Source organism: Fulmarus glacialis, unplaced genomic scaffold, assembly GCF_000690835.1.
Source record: "Fulmarus glacialis isolate BGI_N327 unplaced genomic scaffold, ASM69083v1 scaffold41154, whole genome shotgun sequence".
Classification (NCBI taxonomy): Eukaryota; Metazoa; Chordata; class Aves; order Procellariiformes; family Procellariidae; genus Fulmarus; species Fulmarus glacialis.
In genome coordinates this window covers 58,803-79,436 of record NW_009210697.1, presented here as the reverse complement: position 1 = coordinate 79,436, position 20,634 = coordinate 58,803, and the positions used below count along the sequence as shown (strand labels likewise).

Genomic DNA, 20,634 nt, shown 5'->3' with positions numbered 1-20,634 from the left:
CTTTGATTTTTTTTTTTTTAATTATAGCTCAAATTCAGTGCTTAACTTATTGTTTTGTTTTGTTTTCTCTTATCCCCCACAACAATGCTTGCTTTCTTGCACTTCTTATGTGAGTTCTTATTTGTGAGATCAATACTGTTTCCTGGGTACATGTGAACAGCAGTCTTAAACACAAAGCAGTTCTCTGTTAAACTAAACTCCGTTAAAATTTCCCAAAAGAGCTAATCTAGTGTCTCAAAGCTGCTTTGTGCACAGTCAATACAAGTTGCTCGTGTCCAGATTATATGCTGGAAATTTAAAGACTGAAACAAAAATATAAATGCATTCATAAAGGTTTCTTTTTCATAGCTAATTATTAAGAGTTATCTCAATGGTCTTGAAGTGTGATGTGACTTAAAACCAATTTTTTTAAGTGGAAATGAATGCACATTTATGATCCTTATTTGATATATTTTGTGAAAATGATGGATAGTGCTTGTAATATGGGAGGGGGGTAAGGAAGGGGAAAGGAAGAAATAAGACAAATACTTTATAGCATAAGAGATTATATTGAAACTAAAATGTAACACTTTTTATGTTTTATTTTGCCATTATTTAACTGTCAGTTTGCAGAATCATATGAGTCTTCCTCCTTGGGAAAGTACTACTTGAAGTCTGTAGTGGCTGCTTTCAGGTAGGTTCTGTTCCAGCATGTCATATAAATTTGAGATATTCAGTTGTGTTTGTCTTATCTTTTTTCATGCATTTTAAATTAGTTATCTGGAAGAATATGCAGATCTCTATAACAGGGAATGAAAAATGCAGAAATGCACTTAAGTATGTGAGCTAAGAGCTAAGCTAATAATGTGATTTCTGTCTTGCCCTGTAGAATCAGTGAGAGAAATGAAGTCTGATTAATTGTGCCTTGGTTTACAGATTGCTCTGTGGTCTATTCATCTACTTCTAATTTTTGAAATCACAGTTCATCCGGGTTTTTTCTCTACCACTTGCAGAATCTTATTTTGGTTTTGTCTGTTTAAATGAAGTTCCTTTTTAACGTCTCAAAACAAAATTTAAAGGCATAATTTTGGGCAGGGCACTGTACTTAAGCTCCTGGTGAGAAATGTAAATACATTAAGCAGATGGCTACTACTATCCTGATAGGCTTTGAAAACTTCTGAGAGGTCAGTCCGTAGGCCATTTTGAAAGGAAGACTGTGATGGACTGTCTCTTTGAGTCACTTAAGTAATACTTTGTATATGCACACATACAGTATTTATTTTAACAAGAATTGCGTGAAATGTTGTATCAACTTATGGGCATAAAATTATATTGTCATATGGTGTGAGACTTATTAAAAATATTAAGGAAAATGTGTCTAGAACTTTGATACGGTCTTAAAAATGTATAATTATGCAATGGGGATGGAAACATCCAATTCCATAAAAATTATTGCAAGGATTTTCTATGAGGTGCAGTTTTCAGCCTCAGTGTGTTACTGTTTAAGCAGCATATTTTGGAAGTATAGAAAAAGCAATTGTTAAACAAGAGAGATTTTTCCCACTGTGTTCAGCTGCAACTTTTTGCACGGCAGTTCAACTGGCTATGAAACTGTGTGAACCAAAAATGCAGACCAGTGGAAAGCATGTCCAAAATACTAATTAGAGTGTATTCATTTTTTTCCCTCCACAGTGAAGGAGAGTCTGGACTTCGAGCTTACTACTGGAGTACATTCTGGGCACCACAAGATATGGTTGCTTCTCTTAAAAACTTAACCCCAGTGGAACAAAAAGAAATCAGAAGTAAACAAGCAGCTCACATGTTCAGCTCTTCTGGGGAGGAAGATTTTGATCTTGTTACAATGGAGCTTTTTGGTAACAATGTACCTGTCATTTAATACCTATTCTGTCTATTTTTCTTTCTCCAGTTTCTGTCTTTGGCTTGTGTGGCTGACGGTTATTAAATTTCAGTTTCAGATTCCACAGAATATGATGTGATGCTAAAATCAGGTAATTATTCTTCAATCCCAACTAATAACCCTTTGGGAAAAAAAAAATCTGTACCATAAAAATGACAGTTTCCCAGTTATTCTTGTACCCGTAGGGCCTACAAACTAAACCAGACTAGGGAACTCCCTGGCCTGTGCTTCAAATAAAGGCTGAGATGAAAATGCCTTACAGCTTTTATTCTGGTGTTCTGACTAGAATGGTTGAAATTTAATAGTTCCCACTGAATTGCAATGAGCTGTTGCTCCTTTTCTTGGCATCTTTTAAAAAGCTACTATATAAAATTACACATAATTTATTTGCCTTGTGACTAGATAATTTTGGTTATTCATAATCAGTGATCAGTCAAATACTGTAGAGCTTTAATTCCCTTTGCCTGGTTTCTCCATATCAAGCACACCTCAAGATTGGCTTCATATTCTTAGTGTTCTTGTTGCACGGAGAGGGGTGAAGAGAAAATCGCAAAGAAAGCAGTAGGTTTCAAGCAGAGATGGTAGCAGTTGGAGCCAAGTCCCCTCCTGCTTTTGAGTGTATGATGAGCTGATGGTGGTGAGGTGTTGTGCTTCCTCAGCCAGAGCAGGGGGAGAAGGTGATGCAGCCTGGTAGGGAAAAGGGAATAGAGTTGTAGAAGTAAGGGAAGAGGAGATTAGAGTAGTCAAGAAGTGTGGGTAGGCGATTGTTGCCACCTCTTCTGAAATTTTACCCAATAACTTAATTTATCTATCTTTCAACTTAACAGTTTTTCAGCCACTGATCTAGCTTCTTTTGTATAGCAGTATCCTTTGACCTGTATGCCAAGCCAGGTAACAACAGGACTCTAACTCTGATGAATCCCAAAAAGTCTTTTTATCAATGGAGGCTGCGAGTTCCTTCTAACTATGTGGTAAGACTGGTAGTTACCACTTTGCATGGTGTCACTCCAGAGAGCTGTGCATCACACCATTTATCAGCATATGATTTCCTTCTTCCTCTGCAGAACAAGATCATAACAAGGTATGATCTATGTACAGAACAAAGATGTTTTATTGAGCTGTACAGAAACTGTCTGAAACTGTTGCGATATTAAAATGATATCAAACAGGCTTCCAAAATATAAGACTCCAAAGACAACTTAATTAAAAATCTTGTATAAGGCTATAAAAAGATCTTCCATATTCTTCTTCTCCCCCAATGAATTATAAATTCCTGTGGGTTTTATTCTACACTATGACTAATTTTTACTGGTTTCAATTTCATGCAGTTACTGTCACAACTCAAAAAGATACAGACTTTAATTTTTTTAGAGTATTGTATTCTATTACTTTTAAAACACATGTTTCATAGCAGTCCAGTCACAGGCAAATCCCTGTTCATAACAGGGGTGTTGTGTCTATGGAAGGCTCCATCCCCAGCGTCACTGTGTAGTCCATTTGCATAAGTGAGATCAGATGATTTTGTAACCTGCAGTGGCCACACTGCTCCCACTTTTCAGAGTCAAATTTCATGTATGGACATGTTATCCACCATGAACCTGTCTTCATTGACAAAATAATTAAACAAGTTTTAGAATCTGAGGATGGATGGTTTTAAGGTGGGAATTTTTTTTTTTTTTAGAACTTTTAGGAAGAGGCTAGCTGAGCATGCAGATTCAGTTAGCATTGTCTGAAATGCACTTATTTAGTAGTGCTTTAACTTACTTCAAATGAGTAGGTAGTCCTCTTCAACTCTGTTAATACGCTTTTGTCTCTCTCCTTATGCAGCAAGGTACAAGAGCTTGCCATTGTTGGCAGACTGTCAGAAAGCCAGGCATAGAGTAAGCACAGGGTTTTTGTAAGGAGTTAATCTCAGATTGTAGCATAGCATGGAGAATCCCGTTCCTGATGCTGGGCTGCATCTGCTCTGCTGCTGACTGTGGGTTATTGCCGGGACTGTTAGTCCATTGTGCGTTATTAGCAATGGCTCAGCTTTTTAGGAACCAGAAGAGTAGTCTGTCACATGAAAGCACCTGGACGCTAGCAAAACTGACACAGGTGTATGATGTAACATGTTCAGAGAACATCAATGCAGTAAGCTGTAAGACAGAAAGTTCCAGAACGTGCATTGATGTCTGTCTATCAAAGAACTGGAACAGAATTTGGTGACTGAAATGATGTTAAAAGCCCTATGGTACCTCAAAAAAAATTGACTTTTTTGGTTACTTTCATTGCCAGCCTAGCAAATGTGTGGTCTTGCATATGCCTATTAGTTTTCTCCTTAAGCTAAAAGCAGCTACTCACATACTTAGGACAGACACAGTAGAACTAAAAATAATATCTCCAATATCCATGAGAGCCAGGAGTTATTGTGTTATAGCCATTATTCCCTGACGTCCAGTTCTAGGATCACACACTGACTAAAAGGATTCTCATCAGTTTCTGTAAACTGCAGTAATACAGCTGTTCAGTGACAAATACTAAAGAGTGAGTGAGCTGAGATTGTGAGATGTACTGTAAAAATAGGTGTCTTTTGTGGACAACTCTTCTCGTATGTGCTTGCCTTGCTTTTCTGATGATACTATGACAAAAGATACAGCTAGAAGATAAGCCAAACTGTCAACTGGGTCAAGATGCTGAGATTTCCATGTGGCAGTGAGAGGGGATTCAAATTGTTCATTTTAAAAAGGATTTGACAGGTATTATGAAAAAAGGATTTAATAATGTCTGCAAAAGAGAAGCAAACCACAGATCCATTGTCTAGTGTCTCACGTGAAATGGGAACAGGGAATAGCCTGCTAAAAGCAGAAGAGGACTACTTTGAGTTTAAGGTTCAAAAATTTGATTTTAATGCTGCCACTCTGGATCTTAATGACAAGTCAAAGAACTTGATGCAGGGATGTGACGGAAATAAATACTGTCTTACTATGAGGTCTGGTCTTAATTGTTTTAATTTGCTCTGCATAGAAAAAGAGAAAGCTGTTAGAAGTTTTTCACATGCAGATTTGTAAATTAATGAAAAGAAATCCAAAATATGCTGTGGATGTCAAAATGTAAGAAATATAAGAGTGAATTTACAGATGCAAGAAATAACATCTCAAATTGCAAGTGATAGTAAGTATTCAAGCTTCAGGGTATAAATTATCTCATCATTATTTAAACAAAAGAACAATAAGAAGAAATAGTTGCCATGCATGGGGCTCCACATATTGTGTGACAGCTTTTGTGACATGAAACCAAGCTGAATGTTAATAGATTGGAAATGCTTTGGCCTTGTTATCTGTTGCATAGATGCTGCACAACACCGCTGCACTGCCACTTGTTGCCTTTTCAGTGCTACCTGCTACTACTCAGTACCACTATCACTACTGAAGTAACATAATCTGGCACTGCCTTTTTGATGTTTCTACAGGTCTGAAAACTCCAGGGCACCCGTTAGGCAAGAATATCTATGACGTTCACCCTGAGTAACAAAGCCTCAATGCTGGGAAACTCTAGCGTATCCTGTAGTATCAACTGAGTGGAACAATAAAAGGGAAGTGGTAGCCAGGGCCATAATTCTGAAACACAGATGACCAGATCAGTGTTACTTCTGCCCAGCTTCTCAGCAAAGATGACTGGAATGGGGGAATTTTTTTTTTTTTTTTTAATGCAATTTTTGTAATATTTCAGATGGTGTGGACCTGGGGCCTGGACTCCTCCTGTTGTACGTTTAACTTCGTCAAGTAATGTAATGTTGCTTACCTTCTCACTGGACCGAAGAGAAGAAAGCAACACATTAAAAGCTCACTTTCAAGCTGTTCCTAAAATCAGTAAGTAATTAATAGGAACAATCATCTGATGTATGCACACTTATTCCTCTTGTTGCCTCTAAAAAAGTTGATATTGCCTGAACATATCTGGGGGGAGGGAATGTTGGCATATAAGTCAGTGAATTGTCATTCCAATCCACTTAAAAAAAATGGCTAAGAACTGAACAAAGAATAGAGAATACCCTTTGATCTGGGAGACTTTTCGTCTTCCTGATTACTATCCAAGCCATCTTTCCCAGACATTACTCTTACTACATGAGTAACGCTGAGCAAAGATAACAGCACTACAGGCACTCTATGTCTAGCCAAAGCTAGACAGACCCAGTGGCAGAGCAGCACTTTTATCAGTTTTGGCAATCTCTCCCCAGCTCAGGGAATGCATGTTTAATGAAAATGGAAAACAAGAGCAAACGCTTACTTCTAATATGTCTTTGATCCTTTTCTGAAAGCACTCTTCAGTGTAGTTAACTGCATAAGAAAAGTGTATTCAAGACCCAAGAAGTATATTCCAAACCCATGGACTACTATGAATTTTGCAGGAGTTCTGGGTGATTAGTAAAATATTTTGAATAACGATAAACCGTAGTATTTTACAGGAGACATCGGGACTTCACAAGTGAAAGTTTAGCCTCAGTTGTTTGGTAAGGTCTAAGTGAAAGAATTTTGACAATTAAGCAAGTGACTATTTTTTAACTTGTGGAACAAATCATAGGGAATAGCATGTGTATAAACTTCCCCAAAGCTTCCACGTTTCAGCTTATGTCTCTATGGATGCTGCTTAGGCAAATACTCATCCCATGCACATTACAAATTAGAATTGCTTCATTGTTCTGAAGATGGGCACTCCAAATGATGTATAGCCCAGGTTTTGCCACAAAATTTTGCTATTTTCAAAATTGTCTTAATTTCTGTTATATTCATGTTTGCATTTACTATGTTACCTAACGGAAGCCAAAAGCACTAAGGACTGGATATCTAAAAGAGTTCTTGGTAGAAAATAAAACCTCAAAGATACTGTTCAAATGTGGCATGAATTTTCAGACTGAGAACTGACACAAAAAACTTCCTGGTTTACGTTAAATTAATCAGAGGTTTCACTTCATTGGGCTGATTGGTTTTTAATTTTTGAAAATGTCTACAGAAAGGTCAGAAGTAAATTGGAAGGGGGAGGTCTGTTATATCCACATTTAATTGCTTCTTCCACTTACCACAAAAGAACGTTTTTAAAAAAACTCCAGTCAGATGTGTTTTGTGCTTATCCTTAATTGTAATTTGATCCAAAAATAAGAGAAATTCAGAGTGGTGGGGAAGTGGAAGTTACATGATTTTCTGTTAATACAGGCAAAACCTGAGTTTAATACTGTCACAGCCCATTCTTCTAACTCTGTACATAGAGAAGGGTCCTAGCAAGTGAAGTAGGTTCTGCACTTTAGCCCAGCTGAGATAACTGTGTTCCTTGCTGATATATTTCTCCCCCAGTGTGTGGTGGTCATTATATTTCCTGGAATGGGACACTGAGTTCCCCTTATTACCCAAGTTACTACCCACCAAACATTGACTGCAGCTGGATCATCAGAGTAAGTGCTGGGATCTCTTCTGAGTAGTGATGACTTTGCTTTATGTGATATAGACATAAAATTGGGAGAAATGGCTTTCCATGTGGGTGAAATGAAGGGAAAACATACTAAGACCACTGCACCTGACTTCTTCTCAGGCACCCATTTCTTTCCTGTCCTATGTACAAGTGCCAGCTATGGGAGGGAAACATTGCCAACTTCCAAAAAGTTCAGTATTATTCATGACAGAAACAAAGTGATGGGTAAGATGACAACTCCTAGCAGCCAGAGAAAATCTCTAATAGTCAGGGCTTTGATGCTATGTCAGAAAGAAAAAAAATGGTCATGCCTCATATGATGGAGACCATACTGTATTCCCCTAAAGTCTGCATAAACAGGACCTTCTCTTGCTCAGAAATTTCCAGCAAACTCTTTGGCAGGACTTAGAATCTGCTCATGATTTCCACCAACTTCCTGGTGTGTTTATCTGTTGCTCCATTAATCATTTCACTACTTTTTTGACTTTGCCTGGAAAAGGATGCTCTTCATGTTTATGAGTTGCTAACAGTCTCTACCTTTCATCTGCTCAATGAAAATTACTAGCAGCTTGTAGCACAAAATTCTCATCTATATGCAAGAAAGGGAAGAAAAAGGCTTTCTAAAACAGAGAGGTCATAGCTAATGCAGTTGACCAGCTGCCATAGGTATCTTAAATCTCTTATTTGACCTACAGGAACACATGGCAGTACAAACATAGCATGAACCTTAGATATAGTGCTTTGTGCTGGCTGCAGGAAGGCTTACACTCCTTTATCTGGCACAGTCTGGCCAAAGTTGGATCTAAAAAGATCTCTATACATGTTTAAAACAGCAAAGTGTTTTAGTTCTTCAAAGGTGCTTATTTGCATTATAAAAAAATGCAGTATTTTCAGTCTGATAATAAGTAAACCAAGATTTACCATTTAGCACATTTTGTGGATTTGTGTGTCAGGATATTTATCCTTTGATTTTTAGGCACCATTGCATGGCTACAAGATCTCATTAAAAATCTTCATAATACAAATTCAAGAGAAGTCTCCGGGATCCAGTAAATGTGATAAAGACTGGTTAGAAATTGATGGGGTTAGGTGAGTAAATACACTATTTTCTGACATATTAATTTGCACTTTGATGTTCTGCGCAACATACTGTACTTAAGAAAAAACATTTCACCACTTCCAGTGCAGAAAGATACATTTCAACAAGAATTGGCATGCTTCCACTGAATTTTGGCAGAATAATGTTCTGCCCTAGTACTGAACATCATGTTAATTTAAGCATCCTGCTTTTTCTACAGTATTAGGCATTTACTTACTTTGTTGTTCCCCTTAAGAGCAATGACATAGAAAACTGCAGGATTTTATGCAGCTGCAGTTGAACTGTAAATTCCTGGCAATGGTCTTGACATGGGTGAAGAGCTTGTGTCATCTGAAGTTTCATTTTCTATACCAGTTACTCTTCAGGGAACATAATTCTTTTCTGTAAATAAGACAAATTGCAATGTGTGTGCTTAAAAAAAAACAAAAGAAATTAAAAAAACCCGCAAAAACAAAAACAAAAAAAACACAACAAAACAGTACTCAGAGTGATTTGTCTTTTCGAAGGAGCGTATTGAAACCAGCAACAGCTGTTGGATTTGGCTGTATGACTCCATTACTGGATTTGTAGCCTTTTGGGTTTGCAAACCCAAATGGGAAATCTGAAGTCAAGAATGCTTAGAAGTGGTTTATATTTGTAAGGTATATTCTGACATTGATCATCTTGCTGTATTGTGTTTCAAAGTCTGCTAGACCCAGAAAAGTTGAGGAATGGAAGGCATTTGTAAACAGACTTTCTAATACTTCTGTTGGGCTGCTTTAACACTAAAAAAAAGCTGAACTTTATTGTATTGTTTTAAAGTTTTTTGGCGTTAGTACTGTTCAGTAAAAGGAGAGGTAGCTGGATGGTAATGGTCAGTTCGGTTAGAAAGTAATTATTCTCACTTTTGCCTTGCTAGATACTGTAAAGCTCTTTCAGAAAACAACAGAAACAGAGAATATGGTTATTCTGTCACAATCAACTTCCATTCCGATGAATTGGTCACCCACAGAGGGTTTTATATTGAATACAAAGCCTTCAGTCACACAGATCGTAAGTGAATAAGCATGCACTTTAATTTTTAAGGAGAAACCTTCGAGAAACCACCTTTGACAGGCCAACCACATACAAATCGACCTGCCTTTATTGTTTAAAATGTTATGTATGTAATTGAACAAATAGATGTACAAAATTAGATGAAAGATGCTTTTAGAAGCTAGTACTTATTTTCTAACTTTTAACAACACTTCTGTAAAATGGGGAGAAAAAGTAAAATTTCCCAATTTCTGTTGATCTAATTATTTGGCATTTTTCTAACATCTTAAAATAGCCAAGCTGCAACATGAAAATAGTATGGTAGAGAGGCTCTAAGCATGACTCTTCTGCCAATAGGAGTTAACCATGAATAGTCAGTCTTTTCTTTAAAATTGCAACTCAGTGTGCTCTGGATCAGCTTCCAGATTTAGACAAACTATTTACGTTTTCACTGAGAGTCAGTGAGGATCCCTGGCTAGCAGGTGTTGCAGAAATATGTCTGGGTTTCTTACAGACCTTTCCTGACTCCCCGGTCTCTGCGCTTCTGGAGCAGTGTTAGTTTTTGTTGTTGTTGTTGAGGTTTTTTTGGTTTGTTTTTTTTTTTTTTTTTTTTTTTTGAGGGGGGGGGGCGTGCTTCCAGAGAGTGGAATGAGGGTTTTCAGAAAGTATATATATTTACTTGTGATATTTCTTAGAAAAGATACATCTGCAGCATATTCTTTGTAAACGCCTTCTCTTCAGTAGTTTCCAGCAACATTCTCTCTTTTTTTGTTTCTAAGCCAACCAACTTCTTTTTCCCAATTAACATCTAGGTAGCTGAAGTTCTCCACGATTTCAAGAGATCAGTTCAGTTTGTGAAAACTCTTCAGATCCTCAGCTTGCTTGACTGAGTGTAGTTCTGTTCATTGCTGACTTAGAAGTATTTATGTGTTAAGATCTCTGGTATAGATTCTTTCATTAGAAATAAGTGGCAGATTTTGTGGTCAGTCATTCTACAGGATTCGATTATTTTAAGGGATTTCTTGTTCCACCACCTGTGTATCTCTTTCTCCTGGAAAAAGTTACAAACTCTACTATGTCCTGTAGTTATTCTGGTTACTGCCTCAAAAATGGTTCAGAGACCAGTCAAAGCCTAAGAATACCTTTTTCTACAGAGAAAATCCCCAGTCTTTATTGCATGTACAAGTCTTTATTTTCAGTGTGCTCTGCTCCGTTTCTAGTGCTGAGCCAGCAAGCAGATGGCTAAAAGTCATGTAATCAGTCCTTAGTCACAGTCTTAAGGGTCTGTATTAAGACTCATCAGAAGGGGTAGATTAGCTGTGATGTGTCAGTATCAAGTCGATACAGTAAAGGTATTTGTGAGGGCTATCTGAGGAAGCAGAATGTATTGAGAGCACTGGTCTTCCACAACAGCCTTGCCTGTAGCAATAGTAAGAGGGAGGAAAAAAAAGATGCATTTTCTCCCACGTCTTTAGTACCTGCAGCCATCCACATCAGATTAGCTTCTTCCTATTGTTGGGAGCCTACCAAAGCACAGTTATTAAAATCACAGGCTCTGCTCTCAGAGTTAACCTGGAAAGCAAATGCCAGCCATCAGCTGAATAACTTCAGGGAATGGTGAAGAGAACACAAGAGAGACTCTTGCTTTGAGCCTAGTGCTGGCTGCGTAGTGTGTGCTTTCCTCCCACCGGCATCACGTGCGAGGCAGTGAGGAGGACTAAATGACTCCAGATCAGAATTGACTAAATAAATATGGAACATACGTGTTTGGTCCTTCAATTTCATTTAGCTCTTAATTTGCATGTGGTGAAGAGGGGAAAAAGTTTAAGTTGACTTGACCTGGGCAGAAACAGGAATTTTTTTGCTACTTATTCTTCCACAGATCATCTATCTGTCTGTGTAAGCCAATGTCTGGGGCTGGATCTTTTTGCTGGCACATCTGAAAAAGTGAAAGAGAACACACATTTTTGATGTATTGCAAAGAAGCACTTTAGTATGAATACTAATTGTTAGTTTAAGTGAAAGTGAAAGAAATTCTTGGTGAAAGGCTGTTTCATAATGAAATTGCTAGGTGTGAAAAGTGTTTGATAAAAGCACTTATTCACATCAGACGTGAAGTTGGAGTGTAGTAGCACAGAGATTAATTTCTACAACATTTTAATGTCAGGAAATTTGTAGTTATAATATTAAGGAGAATGCCTAGTTTTGGTCCCCTCTCCCCCCACCCACACCTTAGATGCTCCTGTGTAAAATATATTACCTTAACAACTTCAAGAGGTGATCACTATCAGTAGTAATTATGTATCTCTGTTGAATCACTTTCAACCCTTAGAGTGAGGCAGTGAATACGAATTTAATTTTCTAAGTCCATTTTTGGATGATGCATTTAATTCAGACTGCTTGACAAAAATATTTGGCAGATTATGCCAAGTAAGATAGCATTTCCTTTTGTAACATTCAATTTAGTTTATAAGTGATACTAGCCTTGGTTTTTAATAGCCATTTTAATATTTCTTCATGGTATAGTCCTGTGTTAATGCATTTAGACTGTGACAGCATTTCTAGTGCCATTAATTTCTTATTTTTCTAGCTTGTCCTTAGATGTGCAGATAGAACATTCATTCCTTCAAGCAGTCACTCTGAAGGCTGGAAAGGCTGCTGAGATGGTAGTGATGAATTAGATTGTAGTAGGGCAATTATCTCTTGTTTGTGTTCTTCTGTAAATAAACAGTTTGTTCTAGGAAGTTTAGAGACTGGCTGAAATTATCTCTGAAATATTGGTGGCTATTTTTAAGATCACATGAAGGATGTGGGTGAAGATCTAAAAGTCTGGAGAACGGGTTGTGTAATGCATCTCTTTAAAGAGTGAGAGAACAGAAAATATGAGAAGGAAATTTTACCCAATCTTTACAAGTTAAGCTTCCAAAAAAAAAAAAAAAATTAAGCAACAAGTGGTCAAACTAAACTATTTGTAAAAAGTTTAAAAAGTATTAAAAACCAGCATAGAGTTTTTTTATTTTGTTTTAGTTCTCTGCTGTGAAAGGATAAATAGAGGAGAAGTTGTACTTTGACACTGTCTTGTGTGACAAACTTATCAGTAAGTAAAGGAAACACAGTGAGAAAAAAAATATAGAAAACTGTTTCCAGAGAATGGCTGCCAATGGCTCATTACCAAAATGGAAGGATATTTTTATTGTCATTCTGCCAGTATTTGTTATGGGACATCTCATAATTTTTGCTAGTGATCTAAATGATGGATTAGAGAAGATGCTTATGAAAAAGGAAAAGCACCACACTATAGAAAGAGGGATGGATTTATAAATGATCCTGACAAGCTGGAGAATGTATATGGTGAAAACGATATTCCATTTAATAAAGACAAGATCTGAACTTAGGTAATCAAATACACATATGGACTGCCTAAGTTGCTTTTCTGCTGAAAAATGACTGGGGGGTGATAGTAGCTCAAAAGCTGACTTCAGAGTCACAAAGTCATACAATTTTCTCTGTGTGTTTTGTGTTTGTTTGGTGTTTTGTTGTTTTCTTTTTTAAAGTGTCATGCTAGGATGTAAGACAGGAGTTTGAAAAGATCTTCCCAGTCACCAGTGGGAAGACTTCAGCTAGAGTACTGTATCCAAATTGGGCACTGCACATCAAAGAAGATAGGGAACAATGAAGAGATGCTAGAAAGAGTGACCAGAAGGTAATCCAAGGTCAGAGAGCGCAGCACAAGTTAGATAATGCAACAAGTCTGTCTGTCACTGAGGCTATAAAAAACGAGGTAGACTAAAGTCTGGCAGAGGTGGCACAGTAACATCAAAGTGACCTCTGGTAGGGAGTGTAGCACATGGCTGCTAGACAGCTGTTTGGTTTATAAAGCATTTACAGACCTTTTCTTCTTCAGGTTGTAATCCAGAACAGTTGAACTGTGGTGATGGGAAGTGTAAGCATCTCCATAAGACTTGTAAAAATAATGACAGCTGTGGGGAGGACAGTGATGAAAACAACTGCTGTAAGTGTCTATTTTTAGCTATTTTCCAAAAGATGGTGGAAGGCAGAAGCAGGAATATGCTTATTTTAACGATAAATGTAGTATTTCTATATATTTCTTCATAGCACAAAGTACAAGTTTCATAATAGTGAAAACAAAACATGCAGAGTATAACTAGTTCTTGGGAGAGTCTAGACAAGAAATTAATGAAGCAAAATCCAAGATAACAGTGATTTTAATCAGATGACCTAACCACAGCTTGCTGGTGATCCTGTAAGAAGAGCACTTTTTCCCCAGCTGCTGCTAGATCAGTACCAAATAATGTATGGGAGAGAGACATACTAGCTTTGGGACTTTTGCCCTTTGCCACACGCATGGTCTCTTTACTGGACACCGTGGTTACGGACATTGTTGGTACTACTAATGTCTCCCTAGTGACTTGCTGCATTTTGCCTTTATAATTTTTGCCTTGCTTTGAATCCTAGGTCCTTGAGGTAGCCAGGAGTATGTCCTTGTTTGTTGAAAAAAAAATCCCTAACACTGTTTAGAGATCACTGTAAACAACTGACAATAAGAATGATAGTAATAGAAGCCTATTGCTGAGATCTGTCAGGATTCCCACATAGTAAACTGAGATAGTCCTTAGCCAAAAATTTCTTGGAGGGAGGCATAAAGCTCTTCCACAATTTTCTCAACTTTCACTTTAAAACAAAAAGGTTGACTTCCAGATGATATCTGCTGTGAAGATTTATAATTTGTAATGCCAGTAGCACTGGTGAAGGTAAAACAACAGATCTGACAAGCCTAGCTTGCTCAGTTTAGGGTTAAGTAAAATGGGAGTGAGGACAGTTGGAAGCTTTTCTGTCTTTCCTCATGGACAGTGGAGGCTGAAATTAGCATGATCATTAACCAGAGTGGAACATTCCCCCTGTCCCCTCTCCATAGAGGGATCAGTTTACACCAGTACAGACTATGACTTCAAGCAGACTGGAATGTGTAGTTTTGAACAGCTTTCACCACTGAGTAGGTTGAATGTGCAAGGTTTTTTTAATCATTTGAAACCATGGCTCCAAACATGTGACACTATCTTCTCTCTCTTCTCTCTCTCATTTCAGCCTACAAAAGTTGCTCCCCTTATGCATACAAATGCCTCAATGGAAAATGCTTGCTGAAACCAAATCCTGAGTGTGATGGGAAAAGAGACTGTGCAGATGGATCTGATGAAATGAACTGTGGTGTGGTAACATTTATTTAAAAATTAGTTAATGACTTGGGAAATTGAGTCAGGAATTTGCACTATGGTCAAGCATTATGGAATTAAGAATTGATTAAATCAGATGTGAATTTTTAAAAAAAATGAATCTCCTGGTAACATCTGTATGAAAATATCTGTCTTGAATTTTGCACTGTTTTGTTTTAAATCCACTGATCCATTCTGTCTATGATGATTTATTTCAAGCAATGCACACTACCAGGTTAAGCTGGTAGGTCCCAGTGCTTGTTTGAGCTCAATGAAATGCAGTCAAGGAGCTGTGTATGTAAGGAGGGAAAAGATATGAGATTTTATTCAAGTGAACTTTTGGAAACAACCTAGCTTCGAATTGTGCTTAAATGTCTTTTTGAGTTACTAACCTCTTTGGAAAGCTATAAGGGAGGATAGGCAATGATTGGTTTATTCCTGACCTGCCCATTGGGTGAAAATGGGCAAGTACCCTTACCTTTTTCCTAATTGCACAGTAAGAAAACACTCTTTTTCCAAAAGCTTTGAGGCCTATGGATAAAAATTTATGTATTAAGCATAGCAAAGTTAAATGATCTTGTGTTTTTTGTTACTATTTTATTCAATTAATTATTTCTATTAGCTTGTGGAAGACGCCAGCTTAAGAAAAACAGAATTGTTGGAGGCGAAGATGCAAGATCTGGCAAGTGGCCTTGGCAAGCAAGTTTACAGATGGGAGCCCATGGCCATGTATGTGGCGCATCTATTATTTCCAGTAGGTGGCTCATATCTGCTGCCCATTGCTTCCTGGATTCTTATTCTGTGAGGTATGAAGAAGTTATACTGTCATAGAGTATTTGCAGTTTAATAACCTTACAGTGTTGCTTTAAAAAGTCTGCAGTAGCTATTCCTTGTGTTGATAAGTTGATTCAGGATATAACTCTGTGACATGATATCACTACATGAACCCTCAATATTGTATTCTACTGGCTTCAAAAGTCCTAAGTATCTGAAGTAATTATTTTGACTCCATTGCCAGTGAATCCTGCACGATAAAACACACTGTTTTGTTAGATTTAGGGTAAACACCTTTTTTTTAGAAGGTGGGGATTTTCTGAGTAGAAGCTATGGCTTTTTCTCCCAAGGAAAGGACTATTTAGTGATAAGTAGAGTTGTAAAACTCACCAATATTCAGTTTAGGTAGGGTAAATTGAAAAGACATACCTCCTACATGTGGCAAGGAGGAAAGAGAGTTTAATAATATACTTTTCTGACTTCCAAAGCATGGTGCATTGCAAGGTATTGGTCTTGTAGCTCCAAGAAATTATTATTTTCAAAATGGTAAGTAAAACCATTACTTAATGTTTTAGGAGACAGAGACTATAGTGCATCTACCTTCCTAAGTGGTATTGTACTCCGTTCACTTTGGTTTTGATGAATCTCATCAAATACCAAAAAGTAGATGAAATGGAGTGAACTGACACTGCATTACTTTCCAACGGGACGTTCTAAAAACATTCTCTTTACAGATACTCCGCTCCTTCAGGATGGAGAGCGTATATGGGCTTACATACTATTAATGAAAAAAGCAATCATGTAGCTATGAGATCAATCAAAAGGATTATTGTCCACCCACAGTATGACCAGTCTATCTCAGACTATGACATTGCCCTGTTGGAAATGGAGACGCCTGTATTCTTCAGTGAGCTGGTACAGCCCATTTGTTTACCCAGCACCTCTAGAGTATTTGTTTATGGAACTGTCTGCTATGTAACTGGCTGGGGAGCCATAAAAGAAAATAGTATGTTCATTTCCTGGATATAATTCTTGCAAGTTTGGCTTAATTTTAAACACTGAAAATTAATTTTAAACAATGAAATATTTATAGTCATAAGAAAAAATACCTGTGGTTTACTTAGTAGGTCTATAAAAAGCTAGAAAATATCCCCTATATTCACATCTACAGTCTGTGAATTCTGAATTTTTGCTTGGATAGCAGGTGATAAACGCCAATACACGTACTTGGGTGTCACAGACCATCGAAAAGCAAATAATCGTAGATTTACAGAAATGTGCCCCTTCTCATGCTCGTGGTAATTCTGGCTTTCTTAATATGTCTTTTTAAAAAAAGATTTAAATCTACATAGTAACGTAATAGCCTAATGAAGTGCAAAAGGCTTTACAATTGATGCCTTCTTACAATGTCTTGCTTTTTAACAAAATGATGGAGGTAATATTTAAAAATCAGTATAATGGTATGTGAAAAAAATGTATTTTTCTATCTTACCTGTTTCATTCCCAACCCACCCTCAAAGCCAAATGAGCAAGCAAACCAAAACCCAGTACTTCCTCTGAGCATCCAGGTATTGAAAATGTTATGCTCACTGTTGAGCCGAAATATGACTGAGGATATTTAGTTCACAATGACACCTTATGCCAATGCTATAGTACAGAATTAAGCTCTCAGCATAATTTGTGACTTACAGGCTTGATTTTAAAAATTATTTACCCCCACCCCAACCAACTTCATTCTTCAGGTACTTCCCTTGAAGTGAGAGGATGGAGAAGAATGTAGAAATTTCATTTACTAGGACTTGGACAATGTTTGGAGCACAAATAACAACAAAAAGCTTTGGGCATAATTTGAAATGGCATTCAAAATTAGTCACATTGCGTGGAATCTTGTAATATACTCATAATTTGCATGGCTTTTTTTTTACTACTTTGTGGTAGGAGATGCTCATAAGGATAAAGACTAAGGAAATGGAAAGGTGATGCATAGAGACTTCTATGTCTGGAGGGTAGTGTAGACAACAGCTTTCAAAAGCTGAAGGCAGGGAGCAATTGAAGGGAGGGGAATTACTCTCCTGCCATCAGCTGGGTAGATTTTGAGCTTGGAGCAATTCTCTTTTGTTTTGACAAGTGGTATCTCTATTAGAAATCTGTACCACCATAACCTCTGCAATACCATTTGTATTTTTTCTAGGTCATCTTGCCAAAACACTGCAGGAAGCTAGAGTGAGAATAATTAACCAAAGTGTTTGCAACAAGCTGTATGATGATCTTATCACATCACGAATGCTGTGTGCTGGGAATCTTAATGGTGGCATTGATGCATGCCAGGTAATCTGGAACTTGTAGAGAAACTACTAAGAAATATTTGCTTTCATTGGAAAACTGTTCAGAGTTTGGGTTGTTCGTGTTTTGGTTTTTTTCTTAGTAATAGAGTGAGATGTCTTGAGTGTATGGTTAATTTAACATGGCAGTTAAAGTCTCTCCAAAATAAGGAAGGAAATTTAGCATAGATAATCTCTAAATCTCTTGAGAAATGTTGCTTTGCAAAGATAAGGGGTAAAATGTGTTGAAAAGAATTCTTTTTCCTCTTCAACAGTTACGTTTCCTATAAAAGAACAGAGATGTAAGGGTAAAGGGAATAAAGTTAGGGCCATCTGTGATTTTTGCTATTCATGTTGATTTTTTTCCTTTTCTTATGTCTGGGTGTGGGATTAATAAAATACTGTAACAGTATGATGAGTAATGTATTGTTGCAGTTACAAAGAAATACAAAAGGTAAGCTAGGTTTGGTAAATGCAGTTGCAATGCTGCCTTTTAGTTTTATATCTTCATTCATGTGTATAATTACAAGTTTTAATTACATCACGGTGTTGTAAGTTATATGACCTAGTTTATTTGCACACAGCAGAAACTGCTCTTTGGACGTACTTCAGCTGTCTTGACTCTGCCTTCTTTCTCCTTCTCAGTTGTTAAACTATTGTGTACTTTGTCAGTATTTCAACTTATTATGATGAATATCCACTTTCAAAATTACAAACATGGTCACTATACCGGTTACTGTGTAAAGGGAGAGAAATGTATTACTGATTTTAGACTGTGGTAATTTGATAGAATTTTTCGGCAATATTTAAATTTTACTATTTTAATGTAATAGGATAATTTTTGCAAGATCATATCTCTTAATGGGTCAAACTTCTTTATACGCAATAGACTATTTGCAGGATCTTCCTGCAGTCTCTAAGTTCTAATTCAATGAATTATTATATTGGTTAACTTTATGTGCAGTTTGTGTATAACCTTAGACCTTGGAATTGTTTTGCAAAACATGTTGTTTTAGAGGCTTGGTGTTCCTCCAAAAAATGTGTTGCTTAAGAAATGCCCTTGAATTTTTAGATGGACGTTTTAACCAATTCGGCTATATACCTTATCAGTCAATCCAGTTTCTAACATAATATGCTATGTTTGAGTCCTAGCATGCTGGCCCTCTGGGCCTTTAAGTTCTTAGTCTGAGTAGCGTCTTTGCTATTTCTTTCTTTTCAGTCACTAGTATATTTCCTCTGCAGTGCTAGAGAGGAATGATGTCGGTAGTTCGGGAAATCCCCACAGTGCCCTGAAACCCTTTTACTACAGTTCCAGACTTGTGGGCATCCTGATTTGTTTCATTTCTTCATGAACACATAAGCTGTGCATGTGCTGCACAGGTTATGTGAAGCTTCCAAACACCTTTCATCTTTGAAGGATGTGATACTTACAGAGAGAAATAAAACATTTACTCTTTCAGACTCTGTTTTCTTATCACTCTAGGATGTTTTTTGGTCTTGGTTCCTCTTTTTAGCATCCTTCCTCTCTATCAGCATGCAGCCCCTTCAGTCTTTCAGAACTGGCTTTGTAATGGGCCAGAGTATATAGCCTGCTTTCTCAAGTCACTTCGAGATCAGCCGCTTGGACTATCAAAATTGCCAGTAGGACAGCAGCCTGAGAGAGAAGAACTGTTCTGGCTTCTTTTCTTATCTCTAGATAATTTTGTTTGGTTGGGTGATGAAGGCTTTCTATTATTACTCTTTTCTCGGTACATGGCTTTCTTCTGACCTCTTCCATGTTTTAGCTCCAACGGGGGACAGCAAACAAACCCCAGGGACAACTTGGAGGCTGCCGTCTGCCATGTATGCATAAGGAACAGCTGCAGAGATGAGCTACATTCATAACTGCTTGGAGTTATGTGAACTGGTCTGTTCACAGAAGGCATACAAGGTTAAAACAATGAAGGGCACAAAGCATTTGTGAGCCCAAATGCATTTTGATCCTGTGAACTGAACTAAATGGGAATTTTTACTTTTCTACGTTGCTGTACAGAGCTGCATCTTCCCATTGAGAAGCCCGTTCTTATTTGCACATTCCTTAGTCTTTGTTCTTCCTCTCCCTCTATGAATGTAGACAGTCTTCATTATGAAGATAATGCTTAATTGTGCCTTGTTTGGTTTTTGGTTGGTTTTTTTTTTTTTGGTTGGTTGGTTTTTTTGTTGGGAACGTGTGGTAACTTTCTCTTCCTATTTAATAGACAGCGTAAGAGTTCTGCCTTCAACCTGTGAACAATTTATGGTCAAATGGTAACAGAATTCCCACTTCCCATCCCTGTCTTCTCTCCCCATTCAGCCTGTCATTAGTTGCTTTATGAATCCTGTAATGGGACATTAGCAATGAGTAATTTCTTAAACAACTTCTTGCCGTTGCTTTATATTGATTAGTGTGCTACTTCCTTAAGTTAAAATAAATTGAATAAATTTGACATCTAGCTGGGAACATTCTATCCAGAAATATTATTCTAATATTAAATTGTAATTTGAGAAAGAGAGGGGCAGGTATTTACTGTCTTTAAATAACCTAACTTTTGTTACAGTGTTCTGTGTGTATATGTGTGTGTGCGTGCGCGCACTAATGGCCGAATGCCCTTCATTTTAGGGAGATTCTGGAGGTCCCTTGGCCTGCACAGGAAAGGGAAATAGATGGTACCTTGCTGGCATTGTGAGCTGGGGTGAAGGATGTGCTCGGCGCAATCGTCCTGGTGTGTACACTAAGGTGACGGCACTTTATGACTGGATTCGTCAGAATACAAACTGATGTGCCAAGGAGAAAATTAAGATGATCTCCCTTATGAAAGCTGCTTCCTACAGTAG

General features: G+C 37.4%; 1 protein-coding gene across 1 annotated transcript in view; it reads left to right on the top strand.

Annotated features, from left to right (window-relative positions):
• LOC104076399 (suppressor of tumorigenicity 14 protein-like) overlaps positions 1 to 20,578 on the top strand; it is a 22,258-nt gene extending 1,680 nt beyond the window's left edge. The window contains exons 4-17 of the mRNA XM_009577248.1: positions 606 to 673; positions 1,672 to 1,853; positions 1,950 to 1,988; positions 2,759 to 2,978; positions 5,609 to 5,748; positions 7,228 to 7,325; positions 8,319 to 8,431; positions 9,340 to 9,473; positions 13,360 to 13,467; positions 14,562 to 14,681; positions 15,309 to 15,492; positions 16,195 to 16,466; positions 17,652 to 17,788; positions 20,420 to 20,578. Coding sequence (XP_009575543.1) covers positions 606 to 673; positions 1,672 to 1,853; positions 1,950 to 1,988; positions 2,759 to 2,978; positions 5,609 to 5,748; positions 7,228 to 7,325; positions 8,319 to 8,431; positions 9,340 to 9,473; positions 13,360 to 13,467; positions 14,562 to 14,681; positions 15,309 to 15,492; positions 16,195 to 16,466; positions 17,652 to 17,788; positions 20,420 to 20,578 — 1,974 coding nt within the window. The remainder of the gene's footprint in view (positions 1 to 605; positions 674 to 1,671; positions 1,854 to 1,949; positions 1,989 to 2,758; positions 2,979 to 5,608; positions 5,749 to 7,227; positions 7,326 to 8,318; positions 8,432 to 9,339; positions 9,474 to 13,359; positions 13,468 to 14,561; positions 14,682 to 15,308; positions 15,493 to 16,194; positions 16,467 to 17,651; positions 17,789 to 20,419) is intronic.
• Positions 20,579 to 20,634: the final 56 nt, after the last annotated feature.